This window comes from Dromiciops gliroides, chromosome 3 (genome assembly GCF_019393635.1).
Source record: "Dromiciops gliroides isolate mDroGli1 chromosome 3, mDroGli1.pri, whole genome shotgun sequence".
NCBI classification, from domain to species: Eukaryota; Metazoa; Chordata; class Mammalia; order Microbiotheria; family Microbiotheriidae; genus Dromiciops; species Dromiciops gliroides.
In genome coordinates, this window is record NC_057863.1 from 218845469 (window position 1) to 218871154 (window position 25686).

Genomic DNA, 25686 nt, shown 5'->3' on the forward strand with positions numbered 1-25686 from the left:
GGTGAAGGCTATTGTTTAATGATCTAGTTTCCTTTCTTAGCCTGAGAGGAAAACATTACTCAGAGGCTCCATTGTTTTTTTGTTTGTTTGTTTTGTGTTTTTTTACAGGGCAATGAGGATTAAGTGACTTGCCCAGGGTCACACAGCTAGTAAGTGTTAAGTGTCTGAGGTGGGATTTGAACTCAGGTACTCCTGAATTCAGGGCTGGTGCTTTATCCATTGCACCACCTAGCTGCCCCTCCATTGTTGTTTTTTTTTTTTTAGTGAGGCAATGGGGGTTAAGTGACTTGCCCAGGGTCACACAGCTAGTAAGTGTTAAGTGTCTGAGGCCGGATTTCAACTCAGGTACTCCTGAATCCAGGGCCGGTGCTTTATCCACTGCGCCACCTAGCTGCCCCCATCCATTGTTTTTTAACAGAGTAAAAAGCCCCTAGTGACTAAGCAACAGTTTGTATTTGGGTGATGCTCTTTGAGGATCAAAGGTACAATGATGTCTACCTGATATGAAGTCATCTTAATGATCTCAAAGGGCAACTATTAGGAATTTATTCATTCATATTAAAAAATTTAAATATTCAAAATTATCTTTTTAAATAAAAAAAATACATGTGATGAAGCACATTTAGGAGTACCAACATAAATGGTACTACATTGGGAAATGTTAGGGGAAGATCATAATACTCTCCTTACAAAATGATAGACTCCGAAGTATTAGTTACAATCCAAAAAAAGAATCATTGGGAAAAGGCATTGAATCTATCAGTTTTTATTCACTAATAAATAATGAAATTTAATTTTTATTTATTTAGTGCCTACTGTGTGCCAGGCATTGAGATATACAAAGACAAAAGTGAGTTAGTCTTTTCCCTCAAGGAATATACACAGGATCCACCTCACAGGCTGAAGGTCTTTCTGTAGGTCTCTTTTTTTCTCTTTTAACCAGAAAAACACTGAGATTCACCATCTGTTAATCTTCTCTCACCTACTTTTCTTGCTCCTATATTTTCTCACTGATATCCCTTATGCCACTTGTTGCATTTGGGTCTTAACTGGAAGTAAGATGCTTGTACCCAGCATGTATATCTCTCTATTGCCCTATTGCCTGAATTTTAACTCTGGTCCGTAGTCACATAGCAATCCCTGGGAGAATATTTGTGAATTAAAAAAAAAATGATGCACCATGGAGCAGCTTGGGATTGTAAAAAGGACTTCACATTTCCCAGATGAAGTCCAGCTTGCTCTTTTCATTTCATTTAATTCTGGACATAACTAATTGTCTACCTATAGTGCCTGTTACAGTTATTTATACTGTTCTACTATCTCAGTGGACTGGCCATGCAATAACATGTCACTGTTTGAATAGTAGGCTCTTTCCAGCCATTGAGTTTTTCCTCTATGGATGGCTAGGCCAATCCCTTTTGAGTAATTAGGGATCTCATAGAGGACATCTTATAATACGTAAGGACTTGATTCAATCAGGACAGTATCGTCCACAAACAAGAGCATCTGGAAGAACTTAACTTCCCCAGGGAATCCTTTTTTCCATTTGGACCTTTCAGAGCACAACTTGGATGCTATTACTTGGTCAAGAATATGTCCTTCTCTTGATAATAATATGCAGTCATTAAACCAAGTTATCTCTGTGATTGTATTTTTCAAGAGATCTTCTATGACCTAAACATATATATGAGAGGCTCCTTGCTGAAAGAAAGATTTTAAGTTTGTGTTTTGCTCTACCAAATCAAATGCTTTTTCGGTAATCAATGGGTTATTAAAAAAACAAAACAAGCTCCTATATTAATTGTTGTACAGTGGTGTACAACTCTTCCCCAAGGATTATACTTTCTATAGAATTTTCTTGGCATAGACAGTGAAGTGGTTTGCCATTTCCTTCTCCAGTGGATTAAGGCAAACAGAGGTTAAATGACTTGCCCAGGGTCACACAGCTAGTATCTGAGACTGGATTTGAACTCAGGTCCTCCTGACTCCAGGCCTAACATTCCATACACTAAGCCACCTAGCTGACTCTTATTTTACACTTTCATTTTTTTATATAGGGCTACTAGACAAGTAGATTATAGACAGAGATATAATACACAGATTTCAGCATAGCATTTGGATTTTTTGTTTGTTTGTTTTTAATTTAATTTAATTTAATTTTTTGCAGGGGCAATGAGGGTTAAGTGATATACCCAGGGTCACTTAGCTAGTAAATGTCAAGTGTCTGAGATTGCATTTGAACTCAGGTCCTCCTGAATCCAGGGCCAGTGTTTTGTCCACTGCACCATCTCCTGCCTGCCCCTGACTCTTATTATTTTAAATACTCCTTTTCAGTTAGTTTCATGACTGAAAAAATATAGTTTGCTGTAAAGAGTTATGTACAAAAGCCTTATTTCCTTCTCATATTTTTATCAAGGATACCCCAGATCTGTGTATAGATCATGTTATATAGATTTTATAAGCATGAGAAAGCAGTGTTGGTAGTTGTTGATATTCTATGGATTTCTTTTTAATTTTTTTAGAGAATGATATCTATAATTTTTTCAAATTAAATATTTTATGGAATTAATACTTAACTTTAATTTATTTGACTCAATTGCTAAGTAACATTTAAAATTAAATAATTTTCAGACATAAAGTATCAAAACCCCTTTTTGGTCATACTTCCATGTCCTTGTAAGGAGTTTGTCCTGCCCATTTTTTGTGCATTTGTTCTCCTTCACTTTTAATTTTTTAAAAAAATTTTTTGGGGGGGGGGGCAAGGCAATTGGGGTTAAGTGACTTGCCCAGTGTTACACAGCTATCCTTCACTTTTTATATGATCATGGTTTTCATTCTTCTAGTTCTCCGTTTCTATTTGTTTGTTTTTGCTTTACATTATTTTTAAAAGTTCCTTCCAGGTTCATTTGTATTATTCATACTTTTCAGCCTTATTTGTATTCTATTATATGACTATCCTATAATCAGACATAGAATTTAATATTCTACCATTAAATATTCAAGTTGCTTCTAAGTTTCTGCAATTGCATATGTATGTGTGCATATGCACATATATAAAATATATGTATCCATATATATTGATATCTATATGATGTATGAACATCTGAAAATATGGCTTTTAAAATAATAAAATAAAAAATATTAAAAATAAAAACCAAAATAACTTTTTAATTCCACTTTCAGGATATATTTCCAACAGTAGAATCATTGGACTAAGTGGAGTGATTATTTTTATAACTTGTAATGCATAGTCATAAACCTTTCCAAAAAGATTTTACAAGTTCAAAATTCCAAGAGCAATGAATAAATTATCTTAATTTCTTTTTTCCATTTTGGGGGGAATTTTACCTTCCTTAAATTATTTTATAAAAATATCTCCCAATACTTTCAAGATTGTGTAAAGACTTTCTTGGTTTATACTGGTCTGATAGAACCTGTCTTCCCAACTTCATCTTTGCAAGTTGCTGTTTAGTACTATTTTAACTTCCTTATAACATGAACAGCTGAGGTGATGGAATGCAAATTTCATCATTCTAGAGTCACTGATGCTGAAAATCATTTGTTCTAGAAATAACAGATTCCCCCCCCCCCCCCTGTTTTCTGTCTATTTGTTATCAATCTGCCAGTTTCATCATCACTGAAGCAGCTAGGCATTGTAGAAGATAGAGGTCTAGACTTCATTTCAAGAAAACCTGAATTTGAATTCTCTAAGACACTTATTAGCTTTGTGACTTTGGGCAAGGAAGAAAGGAAGCAAGCATTTATCAAATGCCTACTATGTGCAAGGCATTGAACTAAGCACTTTCCAAATATGATAACATTTAATCCTTACAACAACCCTGAGAGGTAGATGTTATTAATATTCCCACTTACTGCTGAGGAAACTTAGACAGAGGTCAAATGACTTGCCCAGGGTCACATAGTGTTTCTGAGGTGGGATTTGAACTCAGTTCTTCCTCAGTTCACATCCAGCATTCTATCTACTATGTCACCTAGCTGCTTAAGGCAGCTAAGACAAGACACATGCTCTCTGGGCCTTTGTGTCACTGTAGAATGAAAGCATTGGACTCAATGGTTTCTTTCTTTCTTTCTTTTTTTTTTTTTTTAGTTAAAGTGACTTGCCCAGGATCATACAGCTAGTAAGTGCCAAGTGTCTGAGGCCGGATTTGAACTCAGGTCCTCCTGAATCCAGGGCAGGTCTTTTATCCACTGTGCCACCTAGCTGCTCCCTGACTCAATGGTTTCTAAAGTCTCCCTTTTAGCTCTAAATCTATGATCCTATAAGCATCTTTGAATGCTCACTTGACTTAAACAGGTCTAACACCAACCTTTCCATAGTCTTGTTTTTATTTTCACTGTTTTTTTTTTATTTTATTTTTTGTGTGTGTGAGGCAATTGGGGTTAAGTGACTTGCCCAGGGTCACACAGCTAGTAAGTGTTAAGTGTCTGAGGTCGGATTTGAACTCAGGTCCTCCTGAATCCAGGGCTGGTGCTCTATCCTCTGCACCACCTAGCTGCCCCTATTTTCACTGTTTTTGAGGCATAATAATTTCCCCCCATCTTCTGAAATGCTTCAGAAATGGGTTGTATTCTAACCTTGGTTTTGCTTTTGACTTGGTGTTTGTTGGTGAAAGTTTCAGAACTCTAAATGATTCTTTATTGTGGGTCCCACATTATTGTTGTTCAGTAGTTTTCAGTTGTATCTGAGTCTTCATGACCCCATTTGGGCTCTTCTTGACAAAGATACTGGACTAGTTTTGCCATTTCCTTCTCCAGCTCATTTTACAAATGAGAAAACTGAGGCAAACAGTGTTAAGCGACTTGCCAAGGGTCACACAGCTAGTGAGTGTCTAAGCATGGATTTGAACTCAGGAAGATGAGTTTTCCTGCCCCCAGGGCCAGAACTCTGTCTGCTGAGCCACTTAGCCCACATTATATCAGTTCATTTCTTTTAGGAAATGGCTATCATCATGGTCAATATATTTATCCTTTCCTATTTACTGTTTTTTTTAAAGCATTTCTGTCTTAGTTGCATAGAACAAATAGAAGCTGTTGAAATTTTTTATAGTAACTTCTCACCCCTGTCTTTCCTTCTAATCCAATGTCAGTTTTAACCTTCACTCTAATTAATCGATCTGACTGTACATACAGACAGCTGGTTCTGATATAACTCCCACAACCAATCATTTCCTTCCTGCTAAGATATCGCCTCCTGGAAGGAATTATTCATAAGAGATCGGCATATGTCTTCTGAGCCTTTGGCCTCTTTAATTTCTCATACCTGAGCCAGATTTTCCAACACAATTTTCCTCTCCTTCTGTGCCTCTTCTTAACCAGGAAGCTCCAGAAATAGGAAGCGTGTGCTGGGTGGGAGCATCTTCTAAGGTTCTTTGTGGCCTTTCTCTACCTTTTCCATCTCCTGCAACAGAGGATGGGACATGAGCTGACAATTATTTTTAAGGCTGGTTTATGCACATCATGAATGCTGCAAGCTGAGATGACTCAGCATTGCCTGAAATGAAATTTCTTATTTCCTTGGGGTAGAAGATGAGACCAACTTGCCATATCCTTTCTTTGATTCTCTAAGAGGAATCTGATTGCTTTCCTTCCATTTAACTGTGACTTCCATTTGCCTTCTGGCTTTATTTACCTCAACATGATAACAACCAATATATTTCCATTGCTCTAATAGCATGTCAGGTCACTTGGGCAAAGATCTCACACTAGAGTACCTATACTTGAGTTAATGTTTATAGATTGTCTAAGAACTCTGAGATTCTTAGTACCCTCTAGCCTCTTTTCTTCCACTCTGCCATTATTATTGTGAGAGCTGGGAAGGCTGCTCCTGCCATGTGAGTAACTGTATAACTTTGGGGGAGTCCCTTCACCCCTTTGGTCTTTGGACCACACACCTTTGACAGACAATATAAGCAAGCAAAAGCAAAAGTATGAGGGATGTGTGTAGTCAGAGAACCTGAGTTACTCTGTGTACTAACTTTGCTATTGTTGTTGTTTAGTCATTTCAGTTCTGTCTGATTCTTGGTGAGCCCATTTAGGGTTTTCTTGGCAAAGATATTTGAGTGGTTTGCTATTTCCTCCTCTAGCTCATTTTATAGATGAGGAAATTAAGGCAAACAGTGTTAAGTGACTTGCCCAGGGTCACACAGCTAGTGAGTGTCTGAGACCAGATTTGAATGTGGGAAGATGAGTCTTCTTGACTTTAGGCCAGGCTCTATCCATTGCACCACCTAGCTGCCCTTTGCTTTATACCTGGATAGCTTTGGGCAAGTCACTTATCCTCCCTACCTTCAGTCTGTAAAATGAGAGAGTCGGAAAGTTGGCTTTTTTTTTTTTTGTACCTTCTAGCTTTAAACCTAAGATCTATAAAATGAAAGTGCTAGAATACATAATCTCTAAATTCCCATTCAACTCTTGACAATTCCCACCTCTTGACCATCCTCACCTCATTTCTTAGGACAATTGTGATAGGAGAGGTTTTGCTATCACACAGTCAAAGTAAAAATTGGCTCAAGAGATGTTGAGAAGGAGAGGAGAAAACAAATTGTTCCCGTTCTAGAATCTTAAAGAAACAATGATAAAATAAGTGGCTCTGGGACAGTTCCTCAGAACAAACAAATCTCACAATGCTATTTTAAAAAATCACCTTCCCAAAGTAGGACAAATGGGCAAAAAAATTGCCATGGATAGGCTTATGTTGCAATGATTAATTATAGCAAAAATGCAATTTATTTCTGGGCTGTTTTCAAACCAGCTTTCAGCCTTAAGCTGCCACAATTTGAGTCAAAATAAATATGCTTTATTGAGGAGAGAGGATATTATATCTACCAGTCACTTTCTTAGGCAAGAGTCAGGAAGATTCTTTCCCTTCCTCCCAAACCTTCTTATTTATTTTCAGTATGGTCAGTTTAACTGAATTTAGAAAACAACGCTTTTAATTGCCTTTTTGTGACATTGTGCTAGGCTTTGGGGGGGTGTTTCAGATGAAAAGATTAAAAAAGCTAATAGTGTGACACTGAGAAGTTACTTAGGGCTCCCGGGCCTCAGTTTCCTCATTTGTAAATTGAGAGGCTTGAATAAGAAAGTCTCCAGGGTCTCTTCTACCTCTCTGGCTAGATTCTATGACTTTAAGAGCTACCCTCAGTGAGTTTACATTCTAGTGGGTTGAAGAGAATGTGGTCATATAAGAGTATAGTACTCGGGGCAGCTAGGTGGCATAGTAGATAAAGCACCAGCCCTGGATTCAGGAGGACCCGAGTTCAAATTTGATCTCAGATACTTGACACTTACTAGCTGTGTGACCCTGAGCAAGTCACTCAACCCTCATTGCCCCGCAAAAAAAAAAAAAAAAAAAAAGTATAGTACTCACTGCTCTAGAAAGATCAACTGGGTTTGAGTCCAATCTCTGTCACTAGCTATGTGATGCTTATCCCACATCCTGTGTGGCTTAGAAGGGCCTCTGAAAGGAAACAGTACTTTTAAAATGGAAGAGTTTGGTTTGTTGTTCTGTCAAGTCCATCTCTTCATGACCCATTTCAGGTTTTCTTGGCAAAGATACTTGAGTGGTTTGTCATTTCCTTCTCCAGCTCATTTTACAGATGGGGAAACTGAGGCAAACAGTGTCACATAGCTAGTAAGTGTCAGAAGCCAGATTTGAACTCAGGAAGACGAGTCCAGTTGACTCCAGCCCTGGCACTCTATTCACTGCACCATCTAGCTGCCTAGGAATTTGGTTGGAAAGTCCCTACTAGGCTTCTGAGTTTCATTCTAGAACAGGGCAAATGCTTGATAAATAAAGGTCACCGGAATCACCAACACTCAGAGATGCCAAGATTTCTTTTGATTTTGGCTACTGCTGCTCTTTCTTTCTTTCTTTCTTTCTTTCTTTCTTTCTTTCTTTCTTTCTTTCTTTCTTTCTTTCTTTCTTCCTTTCTTTCTTCCTTCCTTCCTTCCTTCCTTCCTTCCTTCCTTCCTTCCTTCCTTCCTTCCTTCCTTCCTTCCTTCCTTCCTTCCTTCCTTCCTTCCTTTCTTTCTTTCTTTCTTTCTTTCTTTCTTTCTTTCTTTCTTTCTTTCTTTTGGCAATGAGGGTTAAGTGACTTTCCCAATGTCACACAGCTAATGTCAAGTGTCTGTCTGAGGTTGGATTTGAACTCAGGTCCTCCTTAATCCAGGATGGGTGCTTTATCCACTGTGCCACCTAGCTGCCCCCAGCTTTACCTTTCTTAATCAGTCTGTTAAACAAAAGGAATGACAAAAAGCTTCTGTCTTTAATATGTTAGTGGTTAGGGGCTGTGTGGACAAGTGTATGGAGCAAACTGCCTCAGTTTACCCAAATAACTCGAGGAGACCACCAAGTCAAGCAGAGACAGATTTATTACATTCCCATAGGAATGGGCAAGCTCAATACCTGAGCCGCGCTAGCTAATACATGCCTTGACCTTTTATAGGGGAAGTCCCCACGCACACTAGGGCGAACTCACAATCTAACATCCAATCCTGTCTCACCCAGGGTGCGTTTAGCTCGTGATCAATGTATGGAGACATGCATACGTGTTCCAGGAACAAGGGGGAAAAGGGGAGGGGGAACAAGGTCAAACCAAAGGAAGAGGAAACAGAGGAGTGACAGATGTTTCAGATCTCACAGTTCCCACTGACTCCCCTCTTCCGACCCCTGTCTCTAAAGATATTCAACCTGAATAACAGGAAGAGTCACTCAGGTGCTTCAGCATTGTTCTGTAGTCATGTTAATTCTAGACGGATGACAGGGTTAAAATTTATCTTCGGCTATGTTGGGAAGTCAAAGAAATAGAATAAAGAATAAAAGAATAACACATTGTTGGGACCCTAGGGTCAAGGGGATTCTGCTCTGAGAAAAAGAGACATGTCACTTAACATCTGGTCTCAACTTAATTGCTGCATCCTGTGCCAAGCCCTGTCCTTTCTTCTCGAGTCCCGAGTATTGAATTGGTGAGCAAACTCCCTGACCCACTCAACAGGGACTGAGGTTCTGACACATGATGGATTGCAGACAAAACTAATATGTAGCTGACAAGTGGGGAGACTGAGCAGAAGTAAAAATACTGTTAATTAGCAATAAAACTTAAAGGAGACAGTGAGAATTTGACAAGCAATAAACTTCTAAACTAACTATACTGGGGCAGGGCTGGGTACCTTCCAGACCCCATTCTCAGAGTTTAATCTGACTCAAATCCATAATCATCTCATACACAAGCATTGTGGGTTGGGAGAGATTATTTAAAAAGAAAATAAATCTGCTTTCTCCTGAATTGTGCAGAACTGTGTGAGGCTTCACTTTGTTTTGGATGAGTAGCAACAGGTTGGGGGAATTTAATACATTTTAAATAAAGAATAGCAAGGGAGAGATGAAAAAACCATCAGGTCAAAAAACAAAAAGAGAGAGCTACAATTCTGACTTATTTCTAAAGTGCAGAGGTCTGAGGCTAAAAGTAATGGAAGCAAAGAGCCTTATATAAATCCACCTATTCTGAAAATAAAGACTAGAGGTGATTGCAGCTCCTTAGGGAGTAGTTTTATAAGGGCCAAAGGTTTTTAAAATTAACATCACCCTGATGTCATGGTCCTCTTCAAGAATGAAGGACAAACAACAACAACTTTGGAGACCATCATTCTAAAGCATTGTCTTTATCATGTTACAGCTCTGCTAAAAACCACTATTGAAACTAAAGTTCAAACTCTTCAGGGGTGAAGCTTCAATAACCTTTTTTCAGTCTACTCTTGCAATCTTAATTCCTTCTCCTCCCACCCCAATATCAATATTCTGTTTCATCCAGGTCTTCCTTATCCTTTAAAATAGTTCTGCTAGTTCCCATCTCCTTGCCTTTTCTCATATTATTTCCTATACCTGGAATGCTTTACCATCCCCACCTTTTTCTATCCAAATCCTAACCATTGTTCCAGACTTGGATCAAGTCCTGCTACTACCTTCATGAAGATTATCCCAACCATGGTATCCTGTATTTGTCTTATGCCCTTCTGAATTCCTTTAACATCAGTTGGCTATGAACCACTTATGTGGATAACTAGTCAAGATATAGTCATACACTGTTATTTAAGTCTTCTTAGTATATGTCTTGTCTTTCTTATATACCTTTCTATACCTCAGTTTCCTCATGTGTAAAATGAAAGGTTGGACTAGAAGACATCTAACCTTTCTTCCTTCCTTCCTTCCTTCCTTTCTTTCTTTCTTTCTTTCTTTCTTTCTTTCTTTCTTTCTTTCTTTCTTTCTTTCTTTCTTCCTTTCTTTCCTTCTTTCTTTCTTTCTTTCTTTCTTTCTTTCTTTCTTTCTTTCTTTCTTTCTTTCTTTCTTTCTTTCTTTCTTTCTTTCTTTCTTTCTTTCTTTCTTTCTTTCTTTCCTTCTTTCTTTCTTTCTTTTCTGGAACAATGAGAGTTAAGTGACTTGCCCAGGATCATACAGCTAGTAAGTGGCAAGTGTCTGAGGCTGGATTTGAACTTAGGTCCTCCTGAATCCAGGGCAGGTGCTTTATCTACTATGCTACCTAGCTGCCCCTGGCATCTAATGTTTCTTCCAGCTCCAACATAAACTTCTCAATGGCAAGTACTATATCTAGTACTTCTTCTGTATCCATTAGCAGTCTTGGTCAGGAGCTTTGCTCCTAAATGGGTATCCATCCAATTTTTGATAAATTGAACTGAATTGATTTAAGGCACAGCAAGTCTTAGTTGCCATAGCTGATGGGAATGGGTTTTTTGACTCAGGAAGATAGGAAATGAGAGCAAGTTTTGGACCTGCTAAGCTTTGGAGTAATCTACACGATTAAGAAAGTCTACCTGCTTGATAGTATTCCAAGGAGAAACCAGGAAGTGCATGGGTAGATTTACAAAAATCTTACCAAAATGGCAAACATATTGGATGACCTTGCATATATTTTCTCTTTATTTTTTTCATAAAGAACCTTTATGGTTTCCCTCACTGAATTCCCCCTAAAATCTATTCTGTGCCTAAGTGAGATCCTTTTCACAGGAGGAGAGAATCTACTATGTTAGAGAGCTCCTAGGCTTCCTAAAGCCTTTTAAAAGTGACTCTATAATGCAGTAAACTCTCTCCTTCTGTGGAAGAGATCTTACTCAGGCAATGGTATTAGGACTTGGTCATTTTACCAAAGCTTTCCCCCTTAAATAGTGTCCATAAACACCATTTTTTTTAAAAAATGGGGTTTTTATTGCTATCTTTAACTTTTTTTTTCAATATTGTTTGTTTGGGGTTTTGTTGTTGTTGTTGTTTTGGTGAGGCAATTGGGGTTAAGTGACTTGCCCAGGGTCTCACAGCCAGTAAGTGTTAAGTGTCTGAGGCTGGATTTGAACTCAGGTACTCCTGACTCTAGGGCTGGTGCTCTATCCACTCACTCCGCCACCTAGTTGCCCCCTATCTTTCATTTTTAACATGGCTTAGATTTTTCCTTTGAATTCTTTTGCCTTTCCCATTCAGTCATCTCTTACAGCAGAGAATTGTTTTTTAAAGGAAAAGAGAAAGAGAAAGGAGCAAACCAGCAAAATCAAATCATGAATATATTTCTAAAAATCTAACATTACGTTTGGCATTCTAAACCATGGACTTCCCACCCCCGAAAAGGTCCGGGAAGATTTCTCGTAGTGATCTCTTTTTTGGAGTCAAGGTTGTTCTTCATAATTTTGCAACATTCCTATTTGAGTATTTTGTCATGGTTTCCCTTTCCATATATATTGATGTGATTTTTGTATAATCCTGTTTTCTTGCCCTTGCTTACTTTGCATCATTCATGGAAATCTTCCCATGCTTCCCTGTACTCATCATGTTCATAATTTCTTACCATTTGTTTAACCACTTCCCAATCGATGGACATCTATTTTGTTCTAATCCTTTACTATCATAAAAAAAATGCAGCCATAAATATTTTGGAAGCACATGAATCCTTTCTTTTTTTGTCAGTGGCCTTCTTAGCATTTATGCTAACATTCTGGGATTTCTGGGTCGAAGAATATGGACATTTTCAACATTCTATTTGCCCAATTCCAAGCACTAATTCACTGCTCCACCAATAATGCCTGAGCATACCTGTGTTTTCCCTACCTCCTCTAACATTAACTCTTCCCATTTTTATCATCATTCCTAATTTGATGAAAGTGGAATGAAACCTCAGGATTGTTTCGATTTGTATTTTTAAATTATTATTAGTGATTTGGAGAATTCTTTCATATGGTTGTTAATAGTTCACAATTATTCTTTTTTTTGTTTTGCGCGGGGCAATGGGGGTTAAGTGACTTGCCCAGGGTCACACAGCTAGTAAGTGTCAAGTGTCTGAGGCTGGATTTTAACTCAGGTACTCCTGAATCCATGGCCGGTGCTTTATCCACTGTGTCACCTAGCTGCCCCCAACACAATTATTCTTTTAACTGATAAACTTCCATCTTAATGATGTCAAGCTATCAAGGACAAGAACTCTTAAGACTCTGCAGTCGAAGGTAGCTAAGGGAAGGTACTTTTACTCCTCAATACTGGACTGATAGGAAAGTATGGTCTTTAGGCCCAACATGTAAACTAACCAGATGTGACCTGCTGACCCTGATCTTTGAACTCTAACCCTGAAGAAACAAGAGAATTAAGCTATTTAAGAATGAAAAGAAAAATGAATGAATGAAAGAGCATTTTTCATTCATTCACACATTTTTACCATATATGATTCATCATAGAAAACAATGGGAATGCAAGTACAATAGCCAGACAGTGCCAGCCATCAAAGAATTTGTTTAAATAGATGGGAGGCTACTCTATAGGAGAGAGGTAGCCAGGGAAGGTTATTGTAGTTTAGAAAGTCTTAGGAATGGTGATGGAACATTAGGGCAAGTCCACTGACTCACTCTTGCAGAGGCAATAACGATTTTTATTTTATTATAATTCTCTGAGAGGTAGAAGGGCTAAAGATGAGGACACACAGTCCCAGGGGGCTCTGAGCTAAGTGACTTAGCAACTCCTCAGTATAGTCTCTGATGGTCTGGTTTGGAGGGTAAAGCAGCAGGAGCAGCAGCAGGATGGATAGTGACTAAGGGTGAAGATGAGGACATTTTCTCTCAAAGAGTTCAGAGCCAAACCCCAGCTTTGAGGCCTGATCTTGAACAAAGGAGAGACTTAAGCAATTTGGGAGAAAAATGAGATTCTCCTCCAGGAATATTCTCTTCCAGATACTTGCAGCACTACGTCCCTGAGTCACATTGATTGAAGCGGTTCAGTGATTCTGGCATCCTCTTTTTTGTTACAGAATGAAGCAGGAGCTGTGTGGTCTGCATTTTATAATAACCAATCCAAACTTTCCAGACAATATCGACTAGATGAAATTTCAAATCCCCAAATCAAACTTCAACTTAAGTCTCTCCAGGAGGAAGGAGCTGCAGTGTTATCAGCTCAGAAGAATGCACGGGTAAGTTGGCAAAAGCTAATGGGCTGGGGCAGCTAGGTGGCGCAGTGGATAGAGCACTGGCCCTGGAGTCAGGAGTACCTGAGTTCAAATCTGGCTTCAGACACTTAACACTCACCAGCTATGTGACCCTGGGCAAGTCACTTAACCCCAATTGTCTCACTAAAAAAAAAAAAAAGCTAATGGGCTGTTTACTAGAGCAAAAATGTTGTTGTTCAGTTGTTTTCTGTCATGTCTGATTCTTCATTACCTTACATGGGTTTTTTTTGGCAAAGATACTGATGCTGTTTGCCATTCCCTTCTCTAGCTCATTTTACAGATGAGGAAGCTGAGGCAAACAGAGTTAAGTGACTTGCCCAGGGTCACACAGCTAGTAAGTGTCCAAGGCTAGATTTGAACTCAAGTCTTCCTGACTCAAGGCCCAGCACTCTATCCATGTCACCACCTAGCTGTCCTAGAGCTAAAATATTTGGAGGGAAATAAAGGGAGTTAGCAGGTTATATAAAGCTAGGGATGGTCTTAACCAGCTTTTTAAAACTTTTTTTTTTTGATCTACAAATATAATCTTACTGATTTTCAAGGGTGCTTTGTTCATTAGTTTGCTTTCCAAGGTCCAGAATACCCCAAGATGAGCTTAGTACAGAAAACCCCCTTGCCCTGCTGCTGCAGAAAGAACACTGGGCTAGGAGTTGGGGGTGGGGAGGTGTTCTAGTCCCTGTTCTGTGACCTCAGGCAACTCAGCTAACCTCAATTTTCTCATCTTTTATGTGTGTAATTTTTTTTGGTGGGGCAATGAGGGTTAAGTGACTTGCTCAAGATCACACAACTAGTAAGTGTCAAGTGTCTGAGGCTGGATTTGAACTCAGGTCCTCCTGTATCTAAGATCAGTGCTTTATCCACTGCGCCACCTAGCTGCCCCCTGATTTTCTCATCTTTTAAATGAGGATCATGATACTTGTTCTGCCAACCTCAGCTGGGTTATTGTGATGTCCAGAGAAGATAAAAAAATGTGAAAGTGTTTTAAATGATGTAAATTGCTTTGCAAATATGTTATTATTGTTGTTGTTATTTGAGAGTATCGAATGATTCCAGCCCTCCAGACAGACCTATAAAGGAACTGCATCCCTAATTAGCCTTCTTTGCCATAAAGTTTTGCCTCTCTTTTGAAATGATCAGACTACATGTCTTCTTTATTCTCAGCACAAGGGTTCTTAATGGTTCTTTGTGTCATAGAGCACTTTGAAGGTCTGGTGAAGACTATGAATTCAAACCAATCTTTTTTTTTTTTAAATTTTTGTGGGGCAATGAGGGTTAAGTGACTTGCCCAAGGTCACACAACTGGTACGTGTCAAGTGTCTGAGGTCGGATTTGAACTCAGTTCCTCCTGAATCCAAGGCCAGTGCTTTATCCACTGAGCCACCTAGCTGCTCCCAAACCAATCTTTTTTTAAATGCATAAAATAAAATATATGAATTTCAAAGGAAACCAATTATATGGAAATACTGTTACCTATCATTAAATAAATATCTATTTTCTTTAACTCTTTAGATAGATATCTATATCTCTATCATCCCTATCACTGTATCTATCTCAATTTCCATAGTTAGTGAGTGATAATCATCTATAGAGATTGAGATTCATGCAGAGAGAGATAGATGATGGGTAGATAATGATATCTAGATATTTGCATTTAATAGATATAAAATGTATGTTTATATATTGTATAGAGTTAAATATAATAACTATTATAAAATATTAAATATATATTATCTGTCTATCCTTCTATCTAACTACCATCTAGCTGGCTACATAAAAACATACTCACCGGGGCAGCTAGGTGGCACAGTGGATAAAGCACCAGCCCTGGATTCAGGAGGACCTGAGTTCAAATTCGACCTCAGACACTTGACACTTAGTAGCTGAATGACCCTGGGCAAGTCAAGAATCCCAGCTCTATGGGAAGCTTTCAGAAAATCTTAGAAAGGCTTACATGAACTAATGCAAAGTGAAGTGAGCAGAACGAGGAGAACATTGTACAAAGTAAAAGCAATGTTTACAATGATAATGTGAATGACTTAGCTATTTCCAGCAATACAAAAATCCAAAGCAGTTCTGAAGGACCTATGATGAAAATTGCTATCTACCTCTAAAGAATGAACTGATGGAATCTGAATACAGATAAAAGCATACTGGTTTTTTTTTTTTTAATTTTCTAGATTTCTTTGGTCTGTTTTCTTTCACAAATTGAATAATATGGAAATATGTTTTGCATGACTGCACATGGATAACCTATATCAAATTGCTTATCTTCTCAATAAGGGGCTACAGGAGGGAGGATGGAAGAAATTTTGGAACTCAATATTGTAAAGAATGAAGATTAAAATTTGTTTTTGAGGGCAGCTAGGTGGCTCAGTGGATAAAGCACCAGCCCTGGATTCAGGAGGACCTGAGTTCAAATCCGTCCTCAGACACTTGACACTTACTAGCCATGTGACCCTGGGCACTTAACCCTCATTACCCCACCAAAAAAATTGTTTTCACATGCAATTGGGGAAAAAATTTAAATTCAAAAGGGGAAAAAAAAAGAACCTTAGTTCTAGAAATACCTTAGGATCAAGGTCTTTTTACCTTGTACTTTTTTGTTATGGTAGCATCTTTAGTTAGTAAATTTCAGGGATTATTGATTTAGAATCAAAAGATTTGGATCAAAAATGATTTTAGCAAATTTTTTAGAGCAAGAAAGGTATTATCTCAGCATACACTACATTAGGGATTACCTAATCACACTAATTTTATAGATGAGGAAAATAAGGCTTATCAAGATGGACTGACTTATTCAAGATCATATCCAACAGTCTTTCTTTTCTCTCAGTCCAATGCCTAGCTTCCTGCCTGGGATCTCTGTAGTTCTCATTTGCATTTCATAATTCCAAATTATGCATTGCAAGTAGTGAACACATTGAATATGACCGTTTAAAACAGGGTTTCCCATTCCTCTGGGACCCACGGCAGTCCTGTGAACATCATCCAGAGAATTTATCGATTCCACCTCTGCTGTGCACAGTATGATTCTCTAGGATGCAAGAAAACTCCTGGATACTTAACAGTAGTGAAGAGCAAGATTTAAAAAAAAATCAATATGCCTATCAGATCATTTACCTGATATTCATCTATGATCTTTCCTGTAATTGTTTTGGTTTCTTCCAGGACCTAAAGTGTCAACTAGCTTTAGCCTTTGTCTATACAGAGATTTTTTTATCTACCATTTTGTTCAAAGATACCAAATTTTTACCCCAATCTTTTTTGGTATTTTGTTTTTTTGTTTTGTTTGTTTTTCGAGGGGCAATGGGGGTTAAGTGACTTGCCCAGGGTTACACAGCTAGTAAGTGTGTTAAGTGTCTGAGGCCGGATTTGAACTCAGGTACTCCTGACTCCAGGGCCGGTGCTCTATCCACTGTGCCACCTAGCTGCCCCCTCCTTATTCTCTTACTATCTTACTATTACACAATGCTGACTGTAGTGTTTTCCTACCATAGAACAGTAGCATTTTCAGCCTTGCGGGTTTTAGAGGAATGCATCCCCAAAGAACTATTATGTCTAGACAAATCTTAGATTACCTCCAGCAGTGGAGCTGGAGAAGCAGGAGTGATATTTCTATTGTTTTTTAGAAAGAAATTAAAGTTCCCTATTATTTGTACTAAATCTTCTCAGGAAGAATTAGTGCAGATGAGGTAGGCAATCTGGAAGAAAGACAGAGAGAGGGAAAATAAACCATTTCTAGTTTTTCTTTCTACCTCAAGCCCTCACCTCCAGGAAACATTTTCTTATTTTTCTTTCCGAAATTAGTTGTATGATCGGAATATAGACCAAATATCTAAAATGAAACCTTTTGAGAAAATAAATATATTAAATATATAATATATAATAATGTATATTATTTATCTATCTATATATATACACAAAAGCACTCACTATACAATAACATTAATTCTAACTACCTCAGTTATTATACAAATATGCATATTTGGGGGGCAGAAACCTGCTACTTATATCTGGACCAGTATGGTCCTTCCCTTTGATATGGGCTCAAATAATAATGAGTTGAGGTAGACTGAGGCAAATATAGTGTTGTAGACATTACAGTATTGTCTCATTCGACCCTCACAGCAACCCTGTAAAGTAGTTGTTTTATTTGTTTTTGTTTTTTTGTTTTTGTAGGCAATGTGGGTTAAGTGACTTGCCCAGGTTCACAAAGCTAGTAGGTGTCAAGTGTCTGAGGCTGGATTTAAACTCAGGTCCTCCTGAATCCAGGGCCAGTGATTTATCCATTGCACCACCTAGCTGCCCCTTTATCTTTATTTTAAAAACCAGGAAACTAAGACTCCAAGTGGTTAAGTGACTTGATCAGAGTCACACAACTGAAAAATAATTGAGGGGCAGCTAAGTGGCACAGTGGATAAAGCACCAGTCCTGGATTCAGAAGGACCTGAGCTCAAATCTGGCCTCAGACACTTCACATTTACTAGCTGTGTTACCCTGGGCAAGTCACTTAACCCTCATTGCCCTGCAAAAAAAAAAAATAGTAATTGAAGCAAGATTTGAACTAGGCTATACCTACTCTAGGTATGGTGTTCTATCTACTACACTAAGCTGCCTTATTATCAAAATAATAACAACAATAATAGTAATAATAGCTAACATTCACATATGACTCTTTGAAGATGTACAAAGAACTTTATGGATGTTATAACATTTGATCCTTCCAACCCCACTGTGAAGTAGGTGCTATTATTATCCCTCATTTCACAGATGAGAAAGCTGTGTCACACAGAGGTTAAGTGACTTTCCCAGGACCACACAGTTAGTAAGTGTCAGAGACTGGATTTGAATTCAGGTGTCCCTAACTCCAGTCCTTGAGTTCTATACACCGTTCCCCCTAGCTGTATAAAATATATGTAGTAGTCATTCAATTGTTGGACAGGGGCCAGAACATTAGCCTCAATTATCCTGGATTTATTTTCTGTCATGGTTTTTCTAACAATGTAATCTTTTGATTATAGCTGAACACAATCATGAATAACATGAGTGCTCTCTACAGCACTGCAACGGTCTGTAACCCAAAGGATCCTCTGGAGTGTTTGTTGCTTGAGCCAGGTACTCTCTATGTTCCAAGCTAGGGATGTCCCATTCCTTTCTAGGTTTTCCAAGTGATAATGGGTTTTAGGTTTTGAAATTTGTGCATGTCTTATGGATTGATACACATTTAACCCGTCACCATCTTCCTCCCCTTCCTGCAATCCAGATAAACCAGCTTCCTGCCTCCCCACTGTGCCTTCTCACAGGCTATTGCCCCCATACCTGCAATGCTTTTCCTCCTCATCTCCACATTTTAGAACCCCAAGTTCCCCTTCAAGCTTAATTCCCCAACTTCATAACTGTTAATGCCCTCCAATTACCCTGTATTCATTTTGCATATACTTATATGTGAATGTGTTATTTCCCTTAATAGAAGACAAGCTTCTTGAGAGTAGAGATTATTTAATTTTTGTCTTTCCATCTCCAAAGCCCAGCATAAATCTCTGGCACATAGTGGTACTTAATAAATATTAATTGATTGATTAGTAACATACCTTATGATTTTTCCATGTCTAATCACCCAGTTAGTAGAAAAAGAATTTGTTTCTTTAAAAGTTCTATTAAATTAGCATTGAACATCAGTACAAATAACTAAACTTGTTTAGTGATTATGTTTAAGACAATTTAAATATCTAAAGTCTCAAAACATTTTGGTTAGCCTCTGTAAAAATTCTTTGCCCATTCATTTTCATTTACTTTTTTTTCTTTTGGTGAGGCTGTTGGGTTAAGTGACTTGCCCAGAGTCACACAGCTAGTGTCAAGTGTCTGAGGTCAAATTTGAACTCAGTTCCTCCTGAATCCAAGGCCAGTGCTTTATCCACTGTGCCACCTAGCTGCCCCTCATTTATTTTTTAATAATTGACATTTCTATATTATTTCTTCTGTAATAACTCCTAAGAATACTATTTTTTTTTTTTAGTGAGGCAATCAGGGTTAAGTGACTTGTCTAGGGTCACACAGCTAGTAAGTGTTAAGTGTCTGAGGCCGGATTTGAACTCAGGTACTCCTGACTCCAGGGCCGGTGCTCTATCCACTGTGCCACCTAGCTGCCCCTAGGAATACTATTAAATGGTTAAAATATGTTATTAACATTTAGACCAAGTTGAGAAATGCATACATATCCACTTTCATATGTTTTGTGGTCATAGGTTTGGACAAAATCATGGAAGAGAGCAAAGATTATTATGAAAGGCTATGGGCCTGGGAAGGCTGGAGATCTAAAGTTGGCAAAAAAATGAGGCCATTATATGAAGAATACGTGGAACTCAAAAACGAACTTGCAAAAGGAAATGGTAAGTTTATGCTATATCTTCTAGAGGATCCATGTTTCTCATAAATGAAAGTCAGTGACATTTCCAACGCCTAGCCAGGGATCGAGACGGTCACTGAATTCAGGGTTTTCTGCTGTCTGAGGACATTTGGGGAAGAAGATCTTAAATAGGGCAAAGACCATCATAATAGAAAATTTGCTTTCTTGAATCTTTGGGGTTCTCAGCCTTTCAAGAGTTCTGAAGTGAAGTTAATTTTTTTTTCATCTTACCTGACCTTACCTGATTAAGTAGCTTTGGAGATCAAGAGAACTCTTTTTTTTTTTTTAATTTTTAGTGAGGCAATCGGGGTTAAGTGACTTGTCTAGGGTCACACAGCTAGTAAGTGTTAAGTTTCTGAGGCCGGATTTGAACTCAGGTACTCCTGACTCCAGGGCTGGTGCTCTATCCACTGCACCACCTAGCTGCCCCTAAGAGAACTCTTAGAAGATATTGGGAATAGATTTGGATCTCAGAGAAGTTCAGATTCTTTGAGTTGGAAAACCCCTTAGTCTACTCCAGAGAGATCAAACTCATGGCCAGTGGCTGGCAGACCTCCATGATTGGCCCTGGCTCAGATTAAAATGCAATTGGGAAATGTTTAACAAAAGAAATATAAATGAAATGTAACATAGATAATGTTAATCCGTGGTTTTCAAAGTCAATCTGCAGCCTTTAGGGATCCTTTTCTATTTGACTTTGACACAATGGTGTAGTCTAATCTCCTTATTTTATAGGTGAGGAAACAGCCCTGAAAAAAGTAAGTAAGGGGACACCCAAGCCAGCCATGTCTTCATTTCTCACCAGGTTGCACTCTGGATTCTATCCTGTCCTCATACCTGGACACTTATCTCCTAGCCCCTTTTCAACTTCCTTTTATGTACTCCCATTAGAATGTAAAGTACCATCTTTCTTTTTTGTTTGTGTCTGTATTCTCGAAACTTTTCGCAGTGCCTGGCATATTGTATGTGCTTAATAAATTCTTGTTGAGTAGCTGACTGATTTGCTTAAGGTCTCACCACCAGCTAGCTATTATCAGAGCAAAGACTACAGCTAGATCAAAGAATACAGAGTCCCAGAGTTGGAAGGGATCCCATAATTCATAGGTTTATAAAAATTGTAAAGTATCTTAGAGGTTATCTAATACAACCCCTTCATTTTACAGATACTTATAGGGCATACCTCAGAGATATTGCAGCTTCATTTCCAGACTACTGCAATAAAGCTAATATTGCAATAAAGTGAGTCACATGAATTTTTTGGTTTCTCAGTGCATATAAAAGTTATATTTACATGATACTGTAGTCTATTAGGAGTGTAATAGTATTATGTCTTTAAAAAAAAACCCAGTGTACATATCTTAATTAAAAAATGCTATATTGCTAAAAATGCTAACCACCATCTGAGCTTTCAGCAAGTGGTAATCTTTTTGCTGGTGGAAGTTCTTGCCTCAATGTTGATGGCAGCTGACTGATCAGGGTGATGGTTGTGGAAGGTTGAGGTGGCTGTGGCAATTTCTTAAAATAGGACAACAATGAAGTTTATTGCATCAATTGTCTCTTCCTTTCATAATATATTTCGCTAGAACATGTGATACTGTTTGATAGCATTTTACCCACTAAAGTAGAACTTCTTCTAAAACTGGAGTCAATTTTCTCAAACCCTGCTCCTGCTTTATCAACCAAGTTTATGTAATGTTCTTTAACATTGCTGTGTCTCAAGGAACAGGAAAGTCCAAGGAGAGGGAGAAAGATGGACCACAGACAGCATCTATCAGTTAAGTTTGCCATATTATATGGGGGTGGTTCATGGCTCCCCAAAACAAACAATTACAATAGTAACATCAAAGATTACTGATCAGAGATCACTATGACAGATATAATGATAATGAAAAAGTTTGAAGTATTGTGAAAATGGCCAAAATGTGACACAGAGACAGTGATTTGAGCACGTGCTGTTGAAAAAATGGTGCCCATAGACTTGATGCAAGGTTGCCACAAATCTTCAATTTGCAAATAAATAAATAGATGCAATATCCACACAATTGCAACAAAGCAAAGCACAGTAATATGAAGTGCAATAAAATGAGATATGCCCATAACTGTGACCCAAGAAAGGTGAAAAGGACTCATTCACAGTTACACAAGTAGCAAATAGAAAATCTGGGATCCAAACCCAGGTCCTCTGGACATTTAAGTCTAACCTATACGTAAACAGAAATCCCTTCTATAACAACTCCCACAAATAGTCATGTAGTTTACCTTTGAAAGACCTGAAGGTCTACTTCTGGAGGCAGGATGGAAGGAAGGAAGGAAGGAAAAAAGGAAAGAAGGAAGGAAGGAGAAAGGAGGGAAGGAAGGAAAGAGAAAGAAAGACACAAACAAACAAGCATTTATTAAGTTCCTAATATGTGCTAGACACTATGCTAAAAAGATTTGCAAATATTATCCTGTTTTAGCCTTACAATAGCATTGGGAAGTAGGTGCTATTATCATCATTTTACAGTGGAGGAAACTGAGGCAGACAGAGGTTAAGTGACTTATCCAAGGTGACAGATAGCAAGTGTCTTAGGTTAAACTCAGGTCTTGCTGATTCCAGTCTTAGAACTCTAGACCTCTTTTTGCCTATGGTAGAGATGGGGAAATTAATTAGCCATCATTTTCCTGTAAGAACTCTCTTCGTATGTTCTGCCATCCTTGTATCTACCTTCCCTTCGTCTTTACCTCTCTAAATAAAAATTGAAGCCAAGGCCCACAAATGCTATAATGCTTTCAAATGCTTTCAAACAATGACTAAATAATAGCTTTCTTGCTACAAACCAGTCTAGACTTTTCTGAGGGAGCATGATCCCTAACGTAGCTGATGAACATCAGGACTCCAAGCCTCTCCCAGGTTAGAGGTGTACACTGTGTATACTGTTGCCCTCTGTGGTTCATCTCTCCGACATTGGCAACATGGTTAATGTGGCAGATGTGGTTAAGACTGGTAGAAAATTCAGAAAAGGTGCTTTGTATGGGGTTGTTTTTAAACTTTTGTATTCTCTTAATTGGGACAACAAGCTATTGAGGTATATAGAGTGCTAGCCATGGAAGCAGGAGGACCTGAGTTCAAATCCAGCCTCAGATACTTTCTAGCAGTGTGACCCTGGGCAAGTCATTTAATCCTGTTTACCTCAATTTCTTCATATGTAAAGTGATCTGGAGAAGGAAATTGCAAACCACTCCAGTATCTTTGCCAAGAAAATCCCAAAAAGGATCACAAAAAGTTGGACATGACTCAAAAAACAACCAAACAACAATTCTTTTAATTGTGCACAAATCTTATACATTTACATTGATTAAAAAAAATACTCCTCCCTTCTTTGGCATTTCTGTCTCTTCTCTTTTCAGCCTTCCCTGTTTTATCAGCCTTCTTTCTGCTCCAAAGTGCAGAAGTCTCCCTTAGCTCTGTCTTTGATCTTCATCTTCTCTTATATTCTTTTACTCCCAAGGCTTCATTTTTTCATTTCTATGCTAATTATTCACAGATCTATATATTGAGCTTTAATCTCTAGCCTTCAGTTTCAGTCCCACTTTTCCCATGGTTACTGGACATCTCTACCCACATATCTCACTGATAAACCTGACACAACTTAAAAATGAACTCATCATCTTCCCCAGATCCTAGCTGTCCCTCAAACATCACTATTCCTGTTATCATTAGCTTCTAAAGGCAGTGAGGTAAATCAGCGGATAGAATGCTGGACATAAAATCAAGAAGACCAGAGTTAATTAACCATATGATCCTGGGCTATTTATTTAATCCGTTTGTCTCAGTTTCCTCATATAGAAAATAGGGATGATAATAACAACAACCTCCCATGGTTGTTTTGAGGCTATAATGAGATAATATTGTAAAGTCTTTTTTTTTTTTTGCAAGCTTAAAATTCTATATAAAGGTCATCATCACAGGGGGCACCTAGGTGGTGTAGTGGATAAAGCATTGGTCCTGAATTCAGGAGGACCTGAGTTCAAATCCGGTCTCAAACATTTGACACTTACTAGCTGTGTGACCCTGGGCAAGTCATTTAACCCTCGTTGCCCCCCACGCAAAAAAATGTCATCATCATCATCATCAACTTTTCTATATTCAGGCTCAAAATTTGCCTGTTTTTAACTCTTCTCTCTTCCTTTCTCACTATATCTAACCTCTTGCCAAGTCTTGTGGAATCTCCCTCTGACATTTCTTGGATCTGTCCCTTCTCCTCTACAAATGCTGTAACCACCCTAATTTGAGGCCTCATTATCTCTTATCTGAGTTGTTATAATATCCTTTAACTGATCTCTCTGCCTCTAGTCTTTTCTTTTTAGAATTAATATTTCACAGTTTGCCAAAATGATCTTCCTAATGAATGTGTCTGAGCATATCATTGCCCTGCTAAAAACCTTTAGCTTCTTTTATTTCCAATATGATAAAATACAAACTAGTTAGCCCAGCATTTTAGTCCTTCCACATTCTGGTTCCAACCTTCTTATTACTCCCTTACGTGTATTCTACATGACAAACTACTTCTAAGTGGTCTCTGATTTCATCCTCCCCTCTCCTACTATTGTACTCACTCAAGGTCTTTGCCTTAACCCTGAAATCTTTTCCTTCTACTCCATTAGGTTACTACCTCCCTCATGTCTCTGCTTCCCTAGCTAAATATCTTCCCTTATCATAAAGCATTTTGCCTACACCCTCCTTTGTGCTTAATACATTCTGTCTTGACCATACTTATTAAATGAATATCTTATTACCTTCCATTTAACTGTATATACCCGAAAACCAGGGACTATGTCATTTCCTATTTGTAGCCCTAGTGCCTTGTGCAGTAGCTGGCACATTTTTTATGACTTATAACTTCATCATTGGAGGGAATTCTCATTGTGGAAACTCCCAGTGATACAAATTCGCAGCTCATCTGTAATTTATAGTCATAGAAAGTTGCCCAGAACACTGAGTGAATATGATTCGCCCATGGTCATATACACTAGTATGTGTCCGAAGCAACACTTAAACCGAAGTCCAATTTACTCCAAGATCAGTCTTCTAATACCATATTCCTCTGTCTTTCGATTTGTACATGGTTTGTATTCAGTTTTTGTTGAATTCATATTTGGTTTTGTTTTCAAAGGCTATGAAGATTATGGGGATTATTGGAGAGCAGATTATGAAATTGAAGGATCCAGTGAATCTGCCTACAGTAGTTCTCAACTTATTGAAGATGTGGAAAATACCTTTCTCCAGGTAGCAAACAGTTCAGGGATGTCATTTAATTCACAGCTGACCTGCAAATAGGGACCACATGCACATGATGAATGAATAATTAGAACAGAGAAATAATGTCCAATGGAATTCTTTTTCCTTTCCATCCTTCCCAGTTCTTTCTGGGTGTCCTCAATTCATAAGCTCATCACATTTTATCACTAGGAGGGTCTGAGGTTATCTAGTCTAATCCTCTCAGTTTGTCAACTACTGCAGGTGAGGAGAAGGTGTAGACATGCCAACCATTGCTCACTGTTCCCTATTTCTCTTCTGCTTTCAAACAATGACTGAAAAAATGGGAATAGGAAAGTGACTGGAACAGTCCTTTGGTCTTTTCTTCTAATGTTTATTTCCTTCCCAACTCCAACCCTTATACTTTTTCTTCTTCGTTTATTTATTTATTTTTTTGGCCTGAAGAAGGCTTCAGGGAAGTTCCTATGGACAATTTGCAACAGCTTCCTTTCCTTACACTGACTCCTGGACCTTGC

The 25686-nt window shown here is 38.2% G+C and overlaps 1 protein-coding gene across 1 annotated transcript in view; it reads left to right on the forward strand.

The window, feature by feature from the left end:
* Positions 1 to 25686, forward strand: part of ACE2 (angiotensin converting enzyme 2) — a 74004-nt gene that overhangs the window by 12159 nt on the left and 36159 nt on the right. The window contains exons 3-6 of the mRNA XM_043994672.1: positions 13314 to 13472; positions 18530 to 18623; positions 19754 to 19897; positions 25068 to 25180. Coding sequence (XP_043850607.1) covers positions 13314 to 13472; positions 18530 to 18623; positions 19754 to 19897; positions 25068 to 25180 — 510 coding nt within the window. The remainder of the gene's footprint in view (positions 1 to 13313; positions 13473 to 18529; positions 18624 to 19753; positions 19898 to 25067; positions 25181 to 25686) is intronic.